Genomic DNA, 20,191 nt, shown 5'->3' on the forward strand with positions numbered 1-20,191 from the left:
CAAAAGTGACAAAATATGAAGACACAAACGATAATCTGTACTACTGTACTGTAATCCTTTAACATACTTCATATAGTTTACATTATTGAAGGTAACGCGCGCCGACTCCAGGAGGTCAGGACTCTGTCAGGTGCTGATGTACAGGTTGACCCCAACCCATCATCCGTACCTGACAGGAAGACTGTCATCATCAAGGGTGACCATAGACAATTCAACAATGCTGTCATGCTCCTCAATCAGATGACTGGATCGCAGGTGTAGTAGCTACATTAAGGAGCGGTGAAGTTTAAAATCATCAAAGTATTTTATTAGTATGTCCACGAAGTGACGATGGATAAAGTCATTATTGTCAATAAAAAAAATCACGCAAATACACAGGTCAGCAATGTTTTTTAAAAGTCATGTTACTGAAATAAAATTAGTCATTTCTGGTCTATTTTTATGTATTTAACACAAATTTAATCAAAATGCAAAGTTAGCTCTTTTTTCGTAATCGGCAATAATTATTGTGTTGATCAGAAAATTCATGCTAATAGTAATTGTCCTCCGGTTAATAGCTGTAAAAAAAATCAAGTCACATATTTTTAGTTAAGAAAGCTTATATGTTAATAATTAATGTCATTTTAAATTTAAGACTATTAAAGGGATTCTAAAGGCAAAATAAAACTGCTTAGAATCGCGTAAAGAGTAGGATCACTTTGAATCTCGTCTATTTATAGGTGTGTTCATGTGGAAAACGTTGAAGGTTTTTAGTAGAATGTTGTGTTTAATAAGAAAAATTACACGGGACTCTTTTTTTCTTCCACGAAGTCTCGTCCTCCGTCACGTGACCCTATGACGTGTGGTTTCCATAGTGAGAACCATGCCTCGAGAATATGCTCCACCCGATTGCCACGAAAAGATGGAAAAAGATTCAAAATTTTCTTTTCATCAGTTTCCAAAAGATAGAGTCTTACACACAGAGTGCGTCATAGAATAAACAGACGTCAAATCTTTGCAATGACCACAAACACTTCCTGTCAGAGACTGACGTTTTAGGAGACTGACGTCATAAGGAGACTGATGTCATAAGAAGACAAGTCTGCTTGACTATCTCGGGAAGCTATCGTGGTTTCTCGGCGGAAGGACACAAGGGTCGATTTCACTGGATTTTTTCAATTTTTATAAACATTGGCAACCGACATAGTGCTAATAAGTGGTAATTGAGTGAGAAACGAATCCTTTATTTCTCCTGTATTGCTCTCGTGCTCTGTAATTGTAACTAAATATAGTTTTGAAACGTTTGACCGTCGCCAGAGCTTTATCACAAGCCTTGAGTATCCCTTTAAAATGGTTATTTTAAAATAATATACTATTTCCAAGAAAATTAAAAGACGTATTTTTACACTCTGTTACTTTCTTATCTAAAGTGTAGGAAAAACAACTAAACCAACAAGTGTTCTTTGCATAGTAAATAAATTACATATCAATTCAAGAATAATCCGACTAGTCTTGTAAGCATTTTCATTAAAAATTACTTTGATGCAGGAAGATGTTTTACAGCGAGCACAGGAGTTTTGGCTAAAATGGGTTGAGGCCGCCTTCCCTGACTTTGACTCACAGGCCTACTTCCTGCCTCCTGTTTACATCAACCGCGTGCCCATGACTACACAGACCATTGCTGGTCAGGATATTCTTGTCCTTCAGAAACCATCTGGAGAGTCCGGTCAGTCCTGCAAAGTAGCGGTGAATCCATCTCCCGCTGCTCAAAGTTCCATTCCTCAACCTACTTCAGTTCAGGACAGTGATGTTAGAGATGATGCAGCCATGCAGCGCATTCTCCTTTGTCTGCAGAAAATGTCTCAACAGAACAGTGAAGTGTTTGTTGCAATGAGTCAACTTCAGTTCGGGGAGTACCTGGGAGAACCTTGTTATGCTGCTGCAGCAGCCCAGGTGCCCTTAGCTAGAAGTCTTCCCCCTCCTCGGCCGAAAAACTGGGACAAGGGCGACTTTGATGTGCTACTTATTCACAGGAAGTACGGTTTTGTGGTCTGTGAGGTGAAGGCTGTTGGTGACAACGTAAGAGAGCTTGGTCTGTCACAGCAGGATATGGACAACAACATCCGAAAGAAACTAAAACAGGCCATCGTTCAACTGGACAAGGCGGAGGCCATGTTGTCTCACCTGGTGTCCGACATCGCTTCCGGTCTGCGCATCACCAAGACCATCGCTGTCCCAAACCTCACGGCTCATCAGGTAGAGCAGGCAATCGCTGGTGACAAACAACTCACTCAGGTAATATTCGTAGGTGTAATTTGTCGATATTAATTCTAAACCGTTGTCCTGATGATTGTCACGACCTGACGTCGGACTTGCGCATTCTTTTACGAAAAACGACATGAGATCACTTCAGGTTGGGACGTTTCTTTTACTAATACACATAAAAACATAAACAAGCATACACAGGAGAACAGCAGTTTCCACAATTGTTAACTTAAATCCACTGGTAGCTACGACAATCTGTCAATAACAAGGCACTGGTGAAGATACGTATTAAAGAGCACCTTTCAAATCACACGAAAGGTCCACGTGCACAAATATTCGGCAACACAAATCAAGGAGTAAGGGTGCACATGCACCGCTACTTACTACTAATGTCCCGCTCTACCAGTTCGCGTCTCACAGTGTCTCTGTCTTCTTAAACAGTTCAAACATGGGCTCTTACCCTGATCATTCTTCAAAGGAGTATGAATGACTCACGGTCCCCTCCACGTTGGTGACGATGGTGCCTCAGTCCTTCGGCACTTGCTTCAGTGTAGTCAGGTCTCTGCTGACTACCTCTCGGCGGCTCTTGTCCCCGCTCCCCGCACTCAGCAGTAGAGATGCTGAAGACAGGCCTTCTCTAGCTGTTTGGGATGGTGGGGGGGGGGGGGGTTCCTCTACTCGGGCCACCATCATTCCAGTTGCAGGTGTCGTCGTCGTCGTCGCACCGACTCCGGCTGTCCAACCTCTAGCCGTCTCGAGCGGCGCCTCCTCCCAGCACACAGCAGTAGAGTTCACTTCTCCGCAGACAATCGCAGAGCTTCTTGGAGACTGCAGCGAGACTCTCTGGTCCCACTCGTTTCTTGTCTCACGACACACCTTGCTCCCGCTAGCAACTTCCAAAACAGCTTCTTCACGTTTACACACCGTCTGTGTTAATCCAAAGATCGCCCCCTTAGGCTTTCAACTCTCGTCTATATATACTCCTGTCACACCCCACTCAGGGTGAGCACTTCATGCCTCGCTCACGGGGTCCACAACTCACGTGGTGCCCGAAATACACGTGGTGTCCAGAGACCCACGATTTCAAACTATAACAGGACAATCACGCTCTCAACCTTCCATCCGTCCTCTCTTACACTGTTGACAATTACATGGCAGAGGGCGACACACAGGGCGGGCTACTCCACCCTGCTCCCCTCCACCTCTTTCTACCAGGTGAAGAAACACTGGAGGCACGGACTAGTCCGTGACAATGATAGAGGTCTGATAGATGTGTTAATGATAAACAAGAATGACAACTCTTATGTGGGAGATATAGTAGTTCCAAAATACATAAATTTATTACTTTAGGTGTCAAAACAAGTATCAGAGTCTATTGTTTCAAAACAGTTTTAAGCCGAATCAGGACCTTATCTGCGTACTCTTCCACGAAAGAATGAGAAGTAGTTATGTTTCCTTAATGTGTAATTCAGGTCGTCTCACTTGACAAGAAAAGTGTCGATGGGTAGAGAGGTGGTGTCAACAGTTTTACCCAACTAATTAGCAAGACCTTAACGTATAGTTTGTAAGAACTATGGAAAGTTTCCAATCTTCAGCAGAGCATAGGCTAAGACAGGGGTGAAGAGCATGTAGTTCAAAAGGTCGTATGAGGCATCATAACTATCAGCTGGAAACCTCCGTGTGCGGACGTTTCGCCGACGGACGTTTCACCGCCGGCCGTTTCGCCGCATTATGTCAGAGAGAGAGAGAGCTTACTTACTTCTCAAAGAATGAAAGTAACTACTAGATTACACAATAATTCTTTATTTCAAACAAATTTTACACACAGACTTCACAGACAGTTCGCTTTGATTGTCACAGATTATGCGCAATAGCTTTGAGAAAAAACATTGATACAATGGCGAGAGAAATGTGTGAGCTAACGGTTCACATGAGGAGGGATAGTGAGAGAGAGTTCACTGATACATTGATACAATGGCGAGAGAAATGTGTGAGCTAAGGGGCGTCCCACACTTGACTTCGGCTAAAGGTCCCGCGTGAAATGCCGAAATGAAGTGCCCCGCGCCGAAACGTCCGGCGGCGAAATTCCGGTCGGCAAAACGTCCGGCTCCGAAACGTCCGTGGCGAAACGTCCATCGGCGAAAAGTCCGTGTACCGGAAACCTCTGTTTAGCGAATTTCGCTGCTGATCGTGAATTTTATTTCTGTAAAGGACCTGTGTCGCTGCCTTGGAAAACCACAGACAACAGATGCTGCCGGCGCGGCTGGTCTTTGTTTGACCTCTGATCAGTTGTCTGACCCCAAGACACCTTGGGACGTCAGTAGTCACGTGCTGAGGGAACTCGGACACTGGTGGCAGCGACGTGTGGCTGATGCTGGACCTGACAGTCACATGACACTTGATGTTTACCGGACATTAATAGCAAGGTAAATACTAAACATTATTTGTAGTCAACAGATTATGGGAGTAAGTACTGTGGTGTGCGACAATGTCGCTGGATACACACTAGATCGCTGATGCTGATGATCAATTCCTTCCCCGTTTTTCTCTTCGGTAAATCTTTCATGTTACTATGCAGATAGTGACATCAACTTTGCCACTAAGTCAGTAAGGCGATATTTCTCCCTTCATACACATACATAACTAAAAAAATATATTTTTGTTTTTACTCACATACACAAACTCTCATGTGTATATATAAAGGTAAAGGTCATATAGTTTTTGTGACTTTGGAGAGTGAGGTGCTAGAGAACTCACTTCTTTCGGGGCCAGCTTTAAGTGACTAAGGATAAGTTCCTCTCTGTCGCTCCTTTACCTCCCTAACCATGTATAAAGTTATGTAAACAAATTAAAAGAGCTGTGAGTTGTAAGCAACATCAGGAAGGAGGACTAACAGTGTTCAGTGTTAACTCTTTCATAGTAACACTCAACATTAGATGTTAAGTCGTCTGAAACTTAACAGTAGCAGTCTTACTAGCTGGATGTCAGTTGTTTCACCGGAGTTAGCAAAGCTTGACACTTGTGGTGGTGAATATGGTAAGTAAACACGTTCAAAATACATTCTGGCAAGATGTGATGAGGCATTATAAAAATTATATGAGCAAGTGCATTCCAACATGTAGAGAAGACTTTCTCGGGGAGCCTATACACTTTAATTATAATATTAATAGAGGCAGAAAAATTTTATATATTAAGAAACGGTTGGATGGAAAACTTAAAAAATTAGGAGACTTTACTAATGTTAATGGTACTTTTCTGACTCTTGAAGAATTATGTTAGGTATCCCGACTTAAATAGCACTACTCTCTTAATCTACATGGGCCTGATACAGTCCACAAAATATTATCAAATGAAGTGCAATTGTCTGTTAGTGTCTCAGAGTGAACCTGTACTAGTGGATTGAATATTATTAGAAAAATGTGTATTTAACACGTCGATTGCTGATGGCTACGTAGGGTGGGCTGGTCGTACAAGAACACAAGAAAGATGGGAATCGCCTAACAACTGTAGGTTGTATTCAGAGTTTGAGTTGGCAGCAGGCCTGTCGTGTCTGACTTTAAAAGCAAAAAACTTCAAACCTAAGGCTTCATGACTTATTCTCTTCCCGTCGAACGTTCCAGAACCATCCATCTCCTTTTCCCATGGTCTCGTCACGATCTTCCCCTCCCCCGTGGCGCCAGTGGTCACCACCATGCAGCCTGTCTGGTCAGAGTCTCCCCAAGTAGCTCAGGCAACTTTGTAACTTCTGGTGTAACAACAGGTCCAGTAGCCAGTAGCCGCGGGTGGCGACTATTCCTTTTGCACATGATTTTTGCACTGACTTGTTGTACGCATGCGCGAACTGCCACACGTGGTTACCAAGCTGACAAATCTTGACCTCGACCTCGCGAAAGAAACGCTAGCTCGCGTGACCGAAGCTTTCATTTAAAACAAAAAGTATAAGAGTAAAAAATGCCGAGATGGATGTGCTTTAAGACTGATGGTTAAATTAAAAGATAAAGTTCTTACTTGTTCTGATTAACATTACCAAAAAAAAAAAGTCGCCGCGGGTAAACAGTGTAAGGCCGGTTGTTAGGTACTCAGCCGGCGTGAGAAAGGGACTGTCCTGTTCAGAGTGCTGTTCAACCCTTACCCTCTACAAACAAATACATAACTCAGTACACTTCTAGAGTGCTAGAAGGGATTAAAGAAAATTTTTAAAAAATCTCTTGAAGATAATAAAGTGTTTCCATCTGCAATGTAACTGGGCTGATACATTTCTAAAACCTCTCTATACGACTATAGATACCCCATTAAGAGGGTTTAATTTTACTTCAGATCCTACCCACAAAATCGTTTTTTTCACTGTAAGCTCACTATATCTCCTTTGTGTTGTCTTTTGTAATCAGGACAATGAAAACCTTTAACACATAGTCTGGCACTTTCCATTAGTTACAAATTTTGTGACCAACTATGAAATATGTTTGGAAACAGTGGCTGCCATTTAGTCATGTCAGTTCTTAAATAACGGTATTATTTGTAAACAAAAGTGACTTTTACAGTAACTGAGGAGCATCGAGACAACTGCCACATACAGCAAATGTTAAAACCTGATTTGATTTGTGTAGTTTTCCTATATTATAGCAGATATATTGTCTTGTTATTTGTTATTTCTATTATGTGTAAATTTTGTTGCTTATGTATATGTAGATTACTTAAATATTCAATTATTCTACGTGCATTAGAGGTATATACAGTTATATAGGTATACACATATAGAGATATGTACATACAGAGGTATGTAGATGTAGAGGTATGTAGATATAGAGGTATACACATATAGAGATATGTACGTACAGATGTATGTACATACACAACGAGGTATACACATGTGTCTTCTTACCAGTGACACTTCAAGAATATAGTAATTTAGACACGTATATAGATAAAGTAATGTAGACACGTAAGTACGGTCTTTTCCCAGTGGGTCTTCACGCACGAGTACATTATAGAGGTCTGCAGGATTGTCTTTCCCAAAGTCTGAGCTTACGTTCTACTTTTGTATCACGAGGTGCACTCAGCCATATAGAGCTGATCACGTGACTACGCGGTCTGCATGGGTTGGTCAGTCAGCGGAAGGACGACTAAGAGTGGACGTGCCAAAAGAGATATCCAAGGTCTTGTTTATGAAACAGCGAAAACACGTGGCTCGCTCTCTTCTATACATTTATTTTTTCAATTTAGGAAGGGTCTAGGCCCCTGGGCCCCACCACCAGCTGGTGCAACTCACCTTGTAGTGGTGTGATGGGTGGCTTGAGCACCTTGTAGTGGTTAATTAAAAGTGTAATAAGCAGATTAGTGTGAGAGCACGCGGTAAATTTCCACGTGAGTGGTAGAGGTATCGAGATTGTGATCAGCCGAGGCGACAGAAATCACAACCTCTGACCATCTCCACGTGCTCTACCCCAGAATTTCACGACACTATCAGTGGAAGAAATGAATCTGTCAGACGAGCAGATCCTCAGTCCCTGTTACAGTGCCTGGCCTGCGTGGGGGAACTGGTTTGACCGCGTCTTCCTGGAGCTGAATGTTAAGAAAAGGAAGGAGATGACCTTTGAGATGGAACAGATGGCAGAATCTCTCTCCCCACCAATACAAAAGGCCGAACAAACACTGCACCTTTTGAAGAAACTCCCAGCTTCAACGTCAGCTCTGGGTTCTGGAGACTGTTTACATGTCTCTTGTTGAGAGAATCCTGACATTTAACATCGCCGCCTGTTAACAGTCACCTCGTTAAAGACAAGGCTGACCAGAGTCATTCACCTGTATTTTATGACAGTGTTGTGTACATGTACCGCCACTCCAGTTACCTACAGCGAACGTGTTATTCATCTGACCACAACCACCTCTCTACCCTCATCCTAAAACGGGTTCCACTCGAGACCTGTATGTAGTCGCACCCGTTTTGTTGTTTGTGGTAAACAGCCCTATAACCATGGCAACTGAAAGGAGAATGTTTTCGCTTCCAGAAAAGGTGGATATAATTACCGAGGTTGATAATAACCCAAAAGTAAAGACAATTGACATGGCAACATGTCTTGGCATGCGAAGCGAAACCTTGGAAAATGTATCAACAAGGTTAAAACATCATATCTTCAGGCTAAATAATTAATTGCACTCACCTCAAGACACTTTTCGACTTGTAAAATCGAATGACTAGAAATAGCAAGGCGATGGCACTGCCCACCCACTATCCTGCTTCACAGTTGCCACAAGTGTTGTGAAATTATTTTGCTAACAAGATTTCGGACATTCGATCATTTTTGTACTCGATATCAGAGCCTGACAGCATCTCTTGTGATATTTCCCAGGGACACTCTCTGGCCGAATTTCAACCAGCCTGTGATGCTGATATAAAGGCGGTTATTCTGAAAGCCAAGCCAACAACTTGCCAGTTAGATCAAATATCCACAAGTCTTCTTCTTGAGTAGTTACATATTTTACTTCCTTCCATCACAAACATTGTCACTGTCAGCTTGTGATCAGATGTTTTCCCATCTTTGTTTAAAAATGCTCTAGTGAAGCCAGTTCTTAAGAAATCCATGCTTGATGTCAATGTGTCGAACAATTGTCGCCCAGCTTCCAACTTGTCTTTTCTCTCAAAGATCACAGAGAAAGTTGGTTTAACACAGCTGTGGGCTACTTACTGGAGCACCAGCTCATCCCACATGCTCAGTCAGCATATAAACCTTTTCACAGAACTGAAACTACTTTAATTAAAGTGACCACCAACATATTATCTGCCCTTGACAGTGGTGATGTTTCTACCTTAACTCTACTGGACCTGTCTGCTGCATTTGACACTATGGACCACTCTCTGCTCCTTCATAGACTACACACCCTCTACGGGATTTCTGGACCTGCACTAGCGGGGTTCAACTGCTACCTCACTGATAGGATGCAGACTGTGTTTGTTGATGGTCAAACATCTCGCCCTGCTCCACTTTCTTGTGGCGTCCCCCAAGACTCAGTAGTCGGCCCACTTCTGTTTATTCTGTATATGAAGCCACTTTCATCAAGCGTCCAGTTTTACAACTCAGCTCTGATGTTAAAACTGTTAAATATTTAATGAAGATTCTTAACAATTTGGAACAGTAATGTCAGGTTACTTTGTTTATTCACTCAGAAAAACTATTTTCACAAAGTTAACAATAGCTATTTTTTCTGGTTGGCGTTAGATTGCGGAGGTGACAGTATTTATTGGTGAAGAGAATAAAGTTAGAGAGAAGAATTCATGCTTCACCGCAACATGTACAACTCTTAGTGGACAGTAGACCGTTAGTGACAGGGAAAGAGAATTTAATAACTACTTCTAATTTTTTTTTCTTATTATAGAAGTACGTGAGTACGTAAAGACAGAAAAAGTTATTACTAAATGAAGCAAGCCACTTGTAGTAAATAATGTAAATAACTAAATATACAGGGTTCGTCGCAGCAGTTGATGTTTATTTTAATAGTAAGATGAGGTCAAGGATCCAACATTTGTTTGTTGTAGGTTCTGTGGTCCGGCGACATCAGTGACTGTGCCATGCACATGTCCTCCATGTGTGAGTGTCAAGACCCTGGGTGAGGCCGTGTGGTGGACAGGAGAGTGCTACACTGCTGTAATAACACTCTTCCCGGAGCAAGTTCACCTGCTACACACGGCGCCTCCCACACTCTTTGTCACCGGACCGCCCGGTACAGGTAAAACTGTGGTGCTGCTGCTGATGGCCATAGAGTGGCTGCGATGTGGTCACCACGTCTACGTTGTCAGTACGTGGTGGGGGAGTCGTGTAGCGTGCAGCATGTTGTGTCACCTGTTGCTGCAGACAGTAAAGACACAACAGTCAGCAGGTGTATCACCCGGTCAGCCTCACCTCCTGCAGTATGAACTTAATGACAGTGACGACGTGGAGAAGGCCGTCAACGACTTGTCACAGGCGGCGAGCGGAGGGTCGTTGTACGTCATTGCTGATGAAGTGTGAGTTGTACAACGTGTTATCAATATATTAGACACATTGGTAGATGCTGTCTGCATTTACTGGATCAAAACTATTTATTATTGTGACATCACACCCTCGATGACATCATTGGTAACAATATTACACATGATACACAAACAGAATCACACATTAATAATAGTACACAGTGTAACGCGTGTAGCTACATCCTATGTTACCGTCATGTCTACAGGAGCAACAACTTCCAGACTTTGTATGAGTTGCTGCAGACACGAGTTCCTCGTCTCCATCTGTGGGCGGCAAGTTGTTTCCATGTAAACACACCAACCGTCGGCTGGAAAGTGGAATATTTAACCAGACCCCTCCGCTCTCCTCCGGCCGTCGTCAGGAAAGTCGAGCAGGACGGGAGGATCATTATACGCCGTGTTGTACTGCCGTACAGAGAGCGAGGTGTGCCCGACCACACAGACGGCCCGCCAGTCACACGACTGTATCACCGAGGTGAGGGTCACTCAGAAGGCTTAACAGTTGACTGTGTGATGTGCGGTCGTGAGGTGGCCAGCTTTCTACACAGTCTCCGTGTTGGTGTTACAGGTAGGTGTGTGTATTGTGTAGTGTAACGTTGTTCAAATCAAATCAAGTCGAGGAGACCCAAGACAGACTTTTTTTCTTTTTGCTCAAAAGGGCAGGCACACAGACATTTAATATACACAGTTAGGAGTAAAGATACATTGTCATGGTAGTTTGTATCTCAGTCAAATGGTCAATGATATTCCAATACTTATATATCTAGTATATATTAATAAAAAGAAGTGTTTACAGTTAAACACTTACCTATGTGATAAATAACGAACGGGTGGGAAACGGTCTTGTAAATAAAACTGTTAGTGACGTGTGTCTCTCAGTTTACGTGATGACGTCACGATGCTATTGTTTATATCCATGTTGACAGGGAGAAGCACAACAACATCTACAACATTGACCTCTACCAGTGGCGGCACAACACCACCCTGTCTACAGTGGAGAGACGTGCTGCTGTTGTACTGGGATGACGTTAGTGATCAGCCGGGTATGGTCACAGGACTGCAAGAAGCGGGTATCCCAGTGCGGGTGATGGAGGATGATGACATCGAGGACGTGGCCATGGCTCGCAGTGACGTGGTGTGGGTGGCGGGTGGACTTCGTGTTCGTGGTCTGGAGAGAAAAGTCGTCGTCTGTCTGGACAATAGTGAATTTGGTTTTTTTAGATCTAAGTATTTACAATCGTACCACTTTACCACTGCCCGACTTGACCTCATGTCCCGCTGTACGTCACAACTTGTGATTGTCTCCCCTGACGACAAGCCGCTAGAAAGTGACTGACACTGACACTGACACTGACACACCTGTCACCTGCTGTAGTCGTGTGTCAGTGTCTTACACCAACAATTGTCTTTTAGTGTTTGTCCTCTTCTACTCTCAGTCTATCACCACGTCATCACCTTATGATGTAATAGATATGACGTCATTACAGATTTTTACATCACGAAGTCCGTTTCTCTGTTTACAAAACAACAAGTGTCAACAAGTTTGTGTGTTTCAGAGGTACGTGTAAATGTGTCAGTCTACCAGTGTGATATCTGTGTCACTGTGTGTATAAGATGTTCTACACGTGCTGTCAAAGTTACTCATCAGACTGTAATGTCAGTGTCGTGCACTAAAGTGTTCAGTCTGATATTGTTTACTGCCAGTGGTAAACAAAGGGGACAGAACTCCGAGACTAAATATAGACACGAGTCGTCCGTCAAAATTCGTTTCATTGAGTTTAGAGATTTATTGATGTAAAGTTTAGTTGTTGGCTCATCGTGAAACATCCCTACCCTCACTGGATGACAAGGGTGGCAAGAAGAGGACAAAAGGTCAGTTTCTACATTGTCAGGTCGTTGCTTTAAAGCGATTGTAAGTTATCTCCTGATGGCAACAATTTTTTTTTCGTTAAAGATTACCTACAAACCGTGAACAAAGGAAAGTAAACTCATTTTATTAACACGGGTAGTTTATTAACTTTGCTCTTACGGGTAGAAGTGTGCTGAATAGTGACAGACATTGGTCAAAAGCACAAAACAACAAAGGGAGACATCAGCTGAAGAAAATGAGAGGGAGACTACTGCTCTTTAGTAATGGTAGGAGAATCCCAGAGAATTGAGAGACAGCAAGACTCGGTGGTGGTATGATCACCAGCAAAACAAGATATAAAACTTTTGCCGGTGAAAGTGAGAAGACGATTAATTGACTGAATATGTTTCCTAGCAACGACGAGACCACGTTGGGAGATAAAGAAAAGCTCGGACACTTATGGAATGCTTGATTCCAAACCATCCCTGGTAGTAGGCATGAAGATTTTCTTGTAGTACTTGACTCTAAACCATGACCCCTACCAGGTATGGAGGTTGTCATGCAATGCTTCTAAACCATAACCTGGAATAAAGAAAGGCTTTTAACATACTTCCCAATTTGTGAATTCTTTGCCTCATATAGTTAGAGTCTTTAATTTTACTTTACTACAAAACAAAAAACCTATAATTCTTAACATTCACATCACGGAAATGTTTTAGAAATTATCTTTAAAACGGAATTTTGTTGTAGGTTAATAGATATAATTTTTTTCAAAGTACCGGTCGAAATTTCATTCGCGGGCATTTACCGCTGCGCCTAGAAAAACACACCTCCAGATTTTAACTGCTGTGTGCATGCACTCTTTCTGTAAGTTCTAGAAAGTTTATTAAAAGACAGCTTTACACCTGGTTCCCTTGTACTTATCAGGAGCAAGAAAAAGCACAACCATGTGACAGGACACGTCTACTAATGTTGACTTCAGTGAAACAAGGCGGACAGTGTCTGGCACAAAGTCACGACACCAGCGCCTCCCTAACGACTGTAGACACGTGACGTCACTGCCTGATGGCACAAACTTCATAGTCAACGACGATGATAGCAACTGATGAATGATCGTGCTTGTTTGTTTGTGCGTGTGCGTGAGAGATAAATACAGAGAAAACAAAATAATTTTGAAGGTACACTTAGAATTCTCTCTCATCCTAAAATAACTTTTAAGCTTGATCATTAAAACAGAGAGAAAAAAAAAAAGAGACCGAGCATTATCGCTTTAAATGTCTCAGTAAAACAAACGGTGACATGTTGTTGAAGTTATATTAGGTCACATCACACTAATCGAGAAAAGGTTTTCAGTGAATATCATAGTCAAGCAGGACTGGTCCTTGATAACTTGATATCATGCTGACTACCGCTATCTCTCGTTCTCTTTTAATTTCCGAAAATGTCCTCACATGCGCGCGCACACCTTTATCTCCCCTGAGTGTCACGTGCACGTGTCATGTGATACTGTACCATCATGCATGCTACACCTGATACTGTAGCATATCTCTCCACACTGATATCACTAGGGGGCGTCTTCACTCATTCCTGAAGCTTCACAAGCGCAGGTAAGTTGTGTTTTACTTTCACATTTTGATTCTATCGACGTGAATGCTGCTTACTCTGTTTTTCACCTTACAGGTGACATCACAAAGAGTTATGTTTGATTGGATTTTATTTCTTACTTTTAATAAAGAAGAAGGCTAATGTGTCTTCCTTGTGATGCAATGTTTTAACAAAAGGTGTTTAAATGTTTTCTGCCGAACGTGTATAGACACGAATATGAACCACCCTCACATCAACTATCCCCCAATCTTTTACAGAAAAATCAGATAACCCACAATTTTCACACTTACTAACGCACAAATTATTATTAACATTATGCTGCTGCTGCTACTGCTGCTGCTGCTGCTGATGATGATGATGATGATGGTGATGATGATGATGATGATGATGAGCTCTTGTCCGGGGCAGCATCAATAACCCTGAAACATAAGTAGTATGTTGAAACTCGATGGTACAGTAGGCACCATCCAATAAGACAAACCAAAACTGTTAAACAGTCAACACTTCAGTGAAAGAAAACAATTCCTCACCACTGATGATTTAGAATTTCGAAACATTTTTATGCCCATTATCACACGCAGTAATTTAACTAATTAAAGATTTAGTTGTGACAGTTTTTGATAACTATGGCGAAGAGGAACAATAATAAATGTGATTTTAGTTGTTTTGGGATCAGTAATATGAGATAACCACAGGTGTAAAGTCAAACTAGTTTTGCTGATTAAAAGAAAACTCTTGATCGCGATGATTAGCTGATAATGAGTAACTTTATTATCCCAATGGGTAATTGAAACATAGGAACAGTGTTCCGTTATTATATATGTAGTTCTACTTAAAAATAAGTTCAAAGGTAAAAAAAAAAACCAAAAAAGAAACAAAAACAAAAAAACACAACAAAACAAAACCAAACAAACTGAACCAGTAAAACAAAAACAAAACAAAGTAGCAGCAAGAAAATAGCAAGTGTGAGAAATATGAGGAAGAGGGGAAGATCTGAGCAACCTTAAAAAAAAAAAACAACTTAAATGTAGATCATTCAAATACACACACATACAAAAATTTAGCAGCTGCACTGTATGTAGATGGCACAACAAATTGATATACCTGTTATTTCTACACACAGGCATGCTATATTTACTTGAACTTAACAACACAAATTCTCCCGTTAGCACCTGTTCACATATTGACAAAATGCAGAATATGCTTACTCCACGCGATATTCATAGATGATAGCCACTTTAATTAACATGTTTTACTAGTTTGCAAACCAGTGGAAAACAAGCACTGCGTTTAGTTTGTTTATTGTAAGCACGAATCATTTAATCAGCTCTGGTCCGGACTTCTAAATCAAGAACTATTTTATTCGTTAGTAAACACGACATTGAAAAGGTGAAGTTTGCACAATGTGTTTTCACCTGTCGACTGCTGCATACAAACAATCACAAGAGAAGAAATGTCTTTGGTGCCGAGTCCTTGTAACCAATAACCAATGTTTTGCAGAATGAAACAGATGGGTTCCATGTGTGGAGGAAGAGCACAGACTACAGGTGCTGACTCCCACTGATGTCACCCTGTTTACAAGACAACACTGTCAGCCATGGATGGTCCTCCGCCGTCTGCGACTCAACAGGTGAGACAAGACCGCGATCATTTGAATACTGACTGATAAAAGGATGTGCAAAGGAATGACAGCAAGAGCATCTTAGAAAAGTTTAGCTTTTCTAGCAAATGGGATTCGTTATCAACACTATAAAAAGCTCAAATTTTTTTAAATAAAAAGAATTCCTTAATATATAGTCACGATATATACAAAAACAGATTTTGAGTGTAAAATACATAAAGTACGATGCAAGAACATACTGAAGTCTCAGTCGAAAACATGACACACTAACGAATTACACTTTCTAAACAGACCTCATCGTCGTTCACATTGTGCCCATTCTTCTCTCACCCATAGCTAAAATCGTCCTGTAGTGGCATGTTGGTAGGAGACAAAAGACACATTTCGCTGACTAAAGTGTTCGAAGGAAGCCCTGAACTTTTGGGGTCACGATATGAAGGTCAGGAGAAAGACAAAATGTTCAGCAGTTAAAGCTTCGGAACTAAAAGCATCCAACAGACACCAAGCTTAATTTTTTGAAGCAAAGGGTTGGTGAAATGATAGCTTTCTGGTGTAAACTTTATCGTGGATGACATGTTTACCTCCCATGAGTTTTGTTCTTGTCAACACAACTTTGTGGACTTGCTAACCTTGCATAGTCAAAACTCTCTCGGGGAACACGGAGGTAGTCTGATATATCGCTGACCCATTTACATCCGCTTTACAATGGCGGCTTGTGGCTTTTTTAATTTGCTCTCCTGTTCTTTGGTCCGATTAAACAGATTTTTGGTCCTAATAAGCGAATAATATTAGGCTTATGCAATGGGATTCGTTTTGGTTCTTCAGGATTTGGTGTGAATACCTGGGGTTGACTGTATATAGTTTTCCTTTCCACTATGTTTTTACCCTTTAATTGTAACATGTCGAAAATTCTTTAAGAAACGAAATATAGTGATTGAAGTATCGGCTTTCCTTTTTTCAAATAAATTGTACGATGGTTTTATTAAAGGGAACAGACGCCCAGACATTCTGGCTCCAGTGGGTTGAGGCCGCGTACCCTGACCTCGAGTCTCGCGCCTACTTCCTGCCTCCTGTCTACTTCAACCGCGTGCCGATGACTACACAGTCGGTAGCTGGTCAGAATGTTCCGGTCCTTCAGTCAGCACCAGGACAGGCTGGTCAGTGGAACAAACGAGCGATGACTCCACCTGTTGCTCGTCAGGTTGTCAGTCCTCAACCTCCTCGAGTTCAGGACAGTGATGTTAGAGATGATGCTGCCATGGAGCGGGTTTTCATGTGTCTGCAGACAATGTCTAAACAGAACAAAGAAGTTTTGGTAGGACTTAGTCAGCTGAAGTTCGGACAGTACTTGAGTGAACCTTGTTACTCAGCCGCAGTTGCCCAGTTACCTGTAGCCCTCAGTCTTCCGTCGTGTCTGCCCCGAAACTGGAAACAAGGAGACTTTGATGTACTTCTTCTTCACCGACATTTTGGTTTGGTCGTACTTGAGGTGAAGACATTTGGTGACAACCTACAGGAACTGAAAATGCCACAGCAGGAAATAGATAATAATATAAAACAAAAGTTTAAAGAGGCCGTGTCACAGCTGGACAAGGCGGAGGCCATGTTGTCTCACTTGGTGTCCGACATCGCTCCCGGTCTGCGCATCACTAAGACCATCGCTTTCCCCAACCTCACGGCTCGTCAAGTACAGAAGGCTATAGCTGGCGACACCCAACTGACTCAAGTAAAAATATTTTCCACATTTAAGTAAAACATATTTTCATTTTAACAAAACACATACACTGTTGCTGTTTTGGAAGTAAAACGTTCACACAAGATACACCAAATAACAGCAATTACGATTTTATTGCCATGTTAAAAAATAATTTGCTGAAACTTGATAAATATAGGAATATATGTTCTTTCAATCGTTCACGGGATTGTTTTACAGACCCTGTGTCAGTATCTGGGAACAACATCAGACCCGGCGGACATCACTGGTGTGTGTCTGTGCTGTGATCAGTTGTCTGACCCCAAGACACCGTGTGACGTCAGTAGTCACGTGCTGAGGGAACTCGGACAATGGTGGCAGCGACGTGTGGCTGGGGCTGGACCTGACAGTCACATGACCAGCGTCCTGTACAAAACTCTGGTCGCCAGGTAAAGACTAGAATTGTAGTGCAATATGATGATACAAAGTCAACTTGTGTAAATATTTTGATGTACCGGAGAAAACGTCTGTTGTGAGAAACTTCTTGGTTTAGTTTTTTTACTTAAAAACTATTACTTCCTTCACTGTCTCAGCCATGGAGAAAGTCAGCAGTTATGCATTGAGGACTGATAACACTAGTTTGTAAAAACTGAAATCAAACTTGTAAAGTCTATATAAAAAACAAAACAAAACAAAAAAAAAACAACAGAGGAAACTAAAAACATTATACAGACATATAGGCAGTTTCTCTTCTAAAATGAAACTCTTTTCTCGCAGACACTCAAACAAAACAGACCTGTCAGGACTGCTGTCCCACCTTGAGTTCATAAAGAACTAGTACACCAAAATAAATTAAAAGTACACTTAGAAACACAGGTAAAAACAACTTGGCTTAAAAATGGTCTTAAAAATGTGATGTTCACTTACAATATACGACACTACTATGTGCAGGTACATAACAGAAAACCTTCCTTCCACGCAGACTACCTACAGACATCACTGCATTCCTACGATTGTGACTACGTTTTCCCTTTCCCTTCAATTTTTTTTTAAATAGACAAATTATTTTGGACAAATAGCAGGTTTATGACACTTAGATTCCATAAGGGTACTTTTGTCTAGGAAAGACAAAGATGACTATTTATTGTACACTGTTATTTTTCCTGATTGTGTATCTACTATATCAAAACAATGTGTGTGATACATTTTTTATACCAGGTTCTGTGGTCCGGCGACAACAGTGACTGTGCCATGCACGTGTCCTCCACGTGTGAGTGTCAAGACCCTGGGTGAGGCCGTGTGGTGGACAGGAGAGTGCTACACTGCTGTAATAACACTCTTCCCGGAGCAAGTTCACCTGCTACAGACGGCGCCTCCCACACTCTTTGTCTACGGACCGCCCGGTACAGGTAAAACTGTGGTGCTGCTGCTGATGGCCATAGAGTGGCTGCGATGTGGTCACCACGTCTACGTTGTCAGTACGTGGTGGGGGAGTCTAGCAGCGTGCGCCATGTTGTATCACCTGTTGCTGCAGACGATAAAGACACAACAGTCAGCAGGTGTATCACCCGGTCAGCCTCACCTCCTGCAGTATGACATTGATGGCGGTAAAGACGTGTTTAAGGTCGTCAACGACTTGTCACAGGCGGCGAGCGGAGGGTCGTTGTACGTCATCGCTGATGAAGTAGTGAGTGTGTGGAGGTGAGTTGTACAGCGTGTGATGTGATGATAGACACACAGGTAGATGTTGTCTGCATTTACTGGATGAAAACTATTTGGTGTTTAACAGGTGATGTTTCCTCAACAGTTGTGACACCTGATGGAGGTGTTGTGTTGTCAACATAGATTTGTTTTGAAGCATCGGCTGTTACACAGATTGTGTTGTAACACGTGTCATTATTGTGACATCACTTACTTGATGACATCATTGGTAACAATATTACACATGATACACAAACAGAATCACACATTAATAATAGTACACTGTGTAACGCGTGTAGCTACATCCTATGTTACAGGTTCAAGATATTCCCGACTTTGTGTGACGAGCTGCTGACACGAGTTCCTCGTCTCCATCTGTGGGCAGCAAGTACTTTCCATTGATAAGCACCCGACGGCTGGCAAGTGGAATATTTAACCAGACCCCTCCGCTCTCCTCCGTCCGTCGTCAGGGAAGTCGAGCAGGACGAGATGATTACTACAGACCGTGATGTACTGCCGTACAGTGAGCGAGGTGTGCCCGACCACACAGACGGCCCGCCAGTCACACGACTGGAACACCGAGGTCAGGGTCACTCAGGTTACTTCCCAGGTGACTGTGTGACGTGCGGTCGTGAGGTGGCCAGCTTCCTACACAGTCTCCGTGTTGGTGTTACAGGTAGGTGTGTGTATTGTGTAGTGTAACGTTATTTACAGTTAAACACTTACCTATGTGATAAATAACGAATAGGTGAGAGACAGTCGTGTAAATAAGACTGTGTTAGTGACGTGTGTCTCTCAGTTTACGTGATGACGTCACGATGCTATTGTTTATATCCATGTTGCCAGGGAGAAGCACAACAACATCTACAACATTGACCTCTACCAGTTGCGGCACAACACCACCCTGTGTACAGTGGAGAGACGTGCTGGTGTTGTACTGGCATGATATAAGTTATCAGTCGGGTGTTGTCACAGGACTGCAAGAAGCGGGTATCCCAGTGCGTGTGATGACGGATGATGACATCGAGGACGTTGCCACGGCCCGCAGTGACGTGGTGTTTGTGGCGGGTGGACGTCGTGTTCGTGGTCTGGAGAGAAATGTCGTCGTCTGTCTGGAGGATTTACTTGAATCTATGTACAACTTTACCTCTGCCCGACTTGACCTCATGTCCCGCTGTACGTCACAACTTGTGATTGTCTCCCCTAAGGACTAGCCGCTAGAAGGTGACTGACACTGACACTGACACTGACACTGACACACCTGTCACCTGCTGTAGTCATGTGTCAGTCTCTTACACCAACAATTGTCTCTTAGTGTTTGTCCTCTTGTGCTCTCAGTCTATCACCACGTCATCATCTTATGATGTAATAGATATGACGTCATTACAGACTTTTACATCACGAGGTCCGTGTCTATGTTTACAAAACAACAAGTGTCAACAAGTTTGTCTGTTTCAGAGGTGTGTGTGT

At 42.4% G+C, this 20,191-nt stretch overlaps 1 protein-coding gene across 1 annotated transcript in view; it reads left to right on the plus strand.

The window, feature by feature from the left end:
* The window catches only part of LOC112555487, a 52,891-nt gene that overhangs the window by 12,076 nt on the left and 20,624 nt on the right, over nucleotides 1-20,191 (plus strand). Inside the window, exons 4-6 of the mRNA XM_025223921.1 lie at nucleotides 77-255; nucleotides 1,528-2,274; nucleotides 4,456-4,670. Coding sequence (XP_025079706.1) covers nucleotides 77-255; nucleotides 1,528-2,274; nucleotides 4,456-4,670 — 1,141 coding nt within the window. The remainder of the gene's footprint in view (nucleotides 1-76; nucleotides 256-1,527; nucleotides 2,275-4,455; nucleotides 4,671-20,191) is intronic.

The sequence above is a fragment of the Pomacea canaliculata genome, linkage group LG14, assembly GCF_003073045.1.
Source record: "Pomacea canaliculata isolate SZHN2017 linkage group LG14, ASM307304v1, whole genome shotgun sequence".
Taxonomy (NCBI): Eukaryota; Metazoa; Mollusca; class Gastropoda; order Architaenioglossa; family Ampullariidae; genus Pomacea; species Pomacea canaliculata.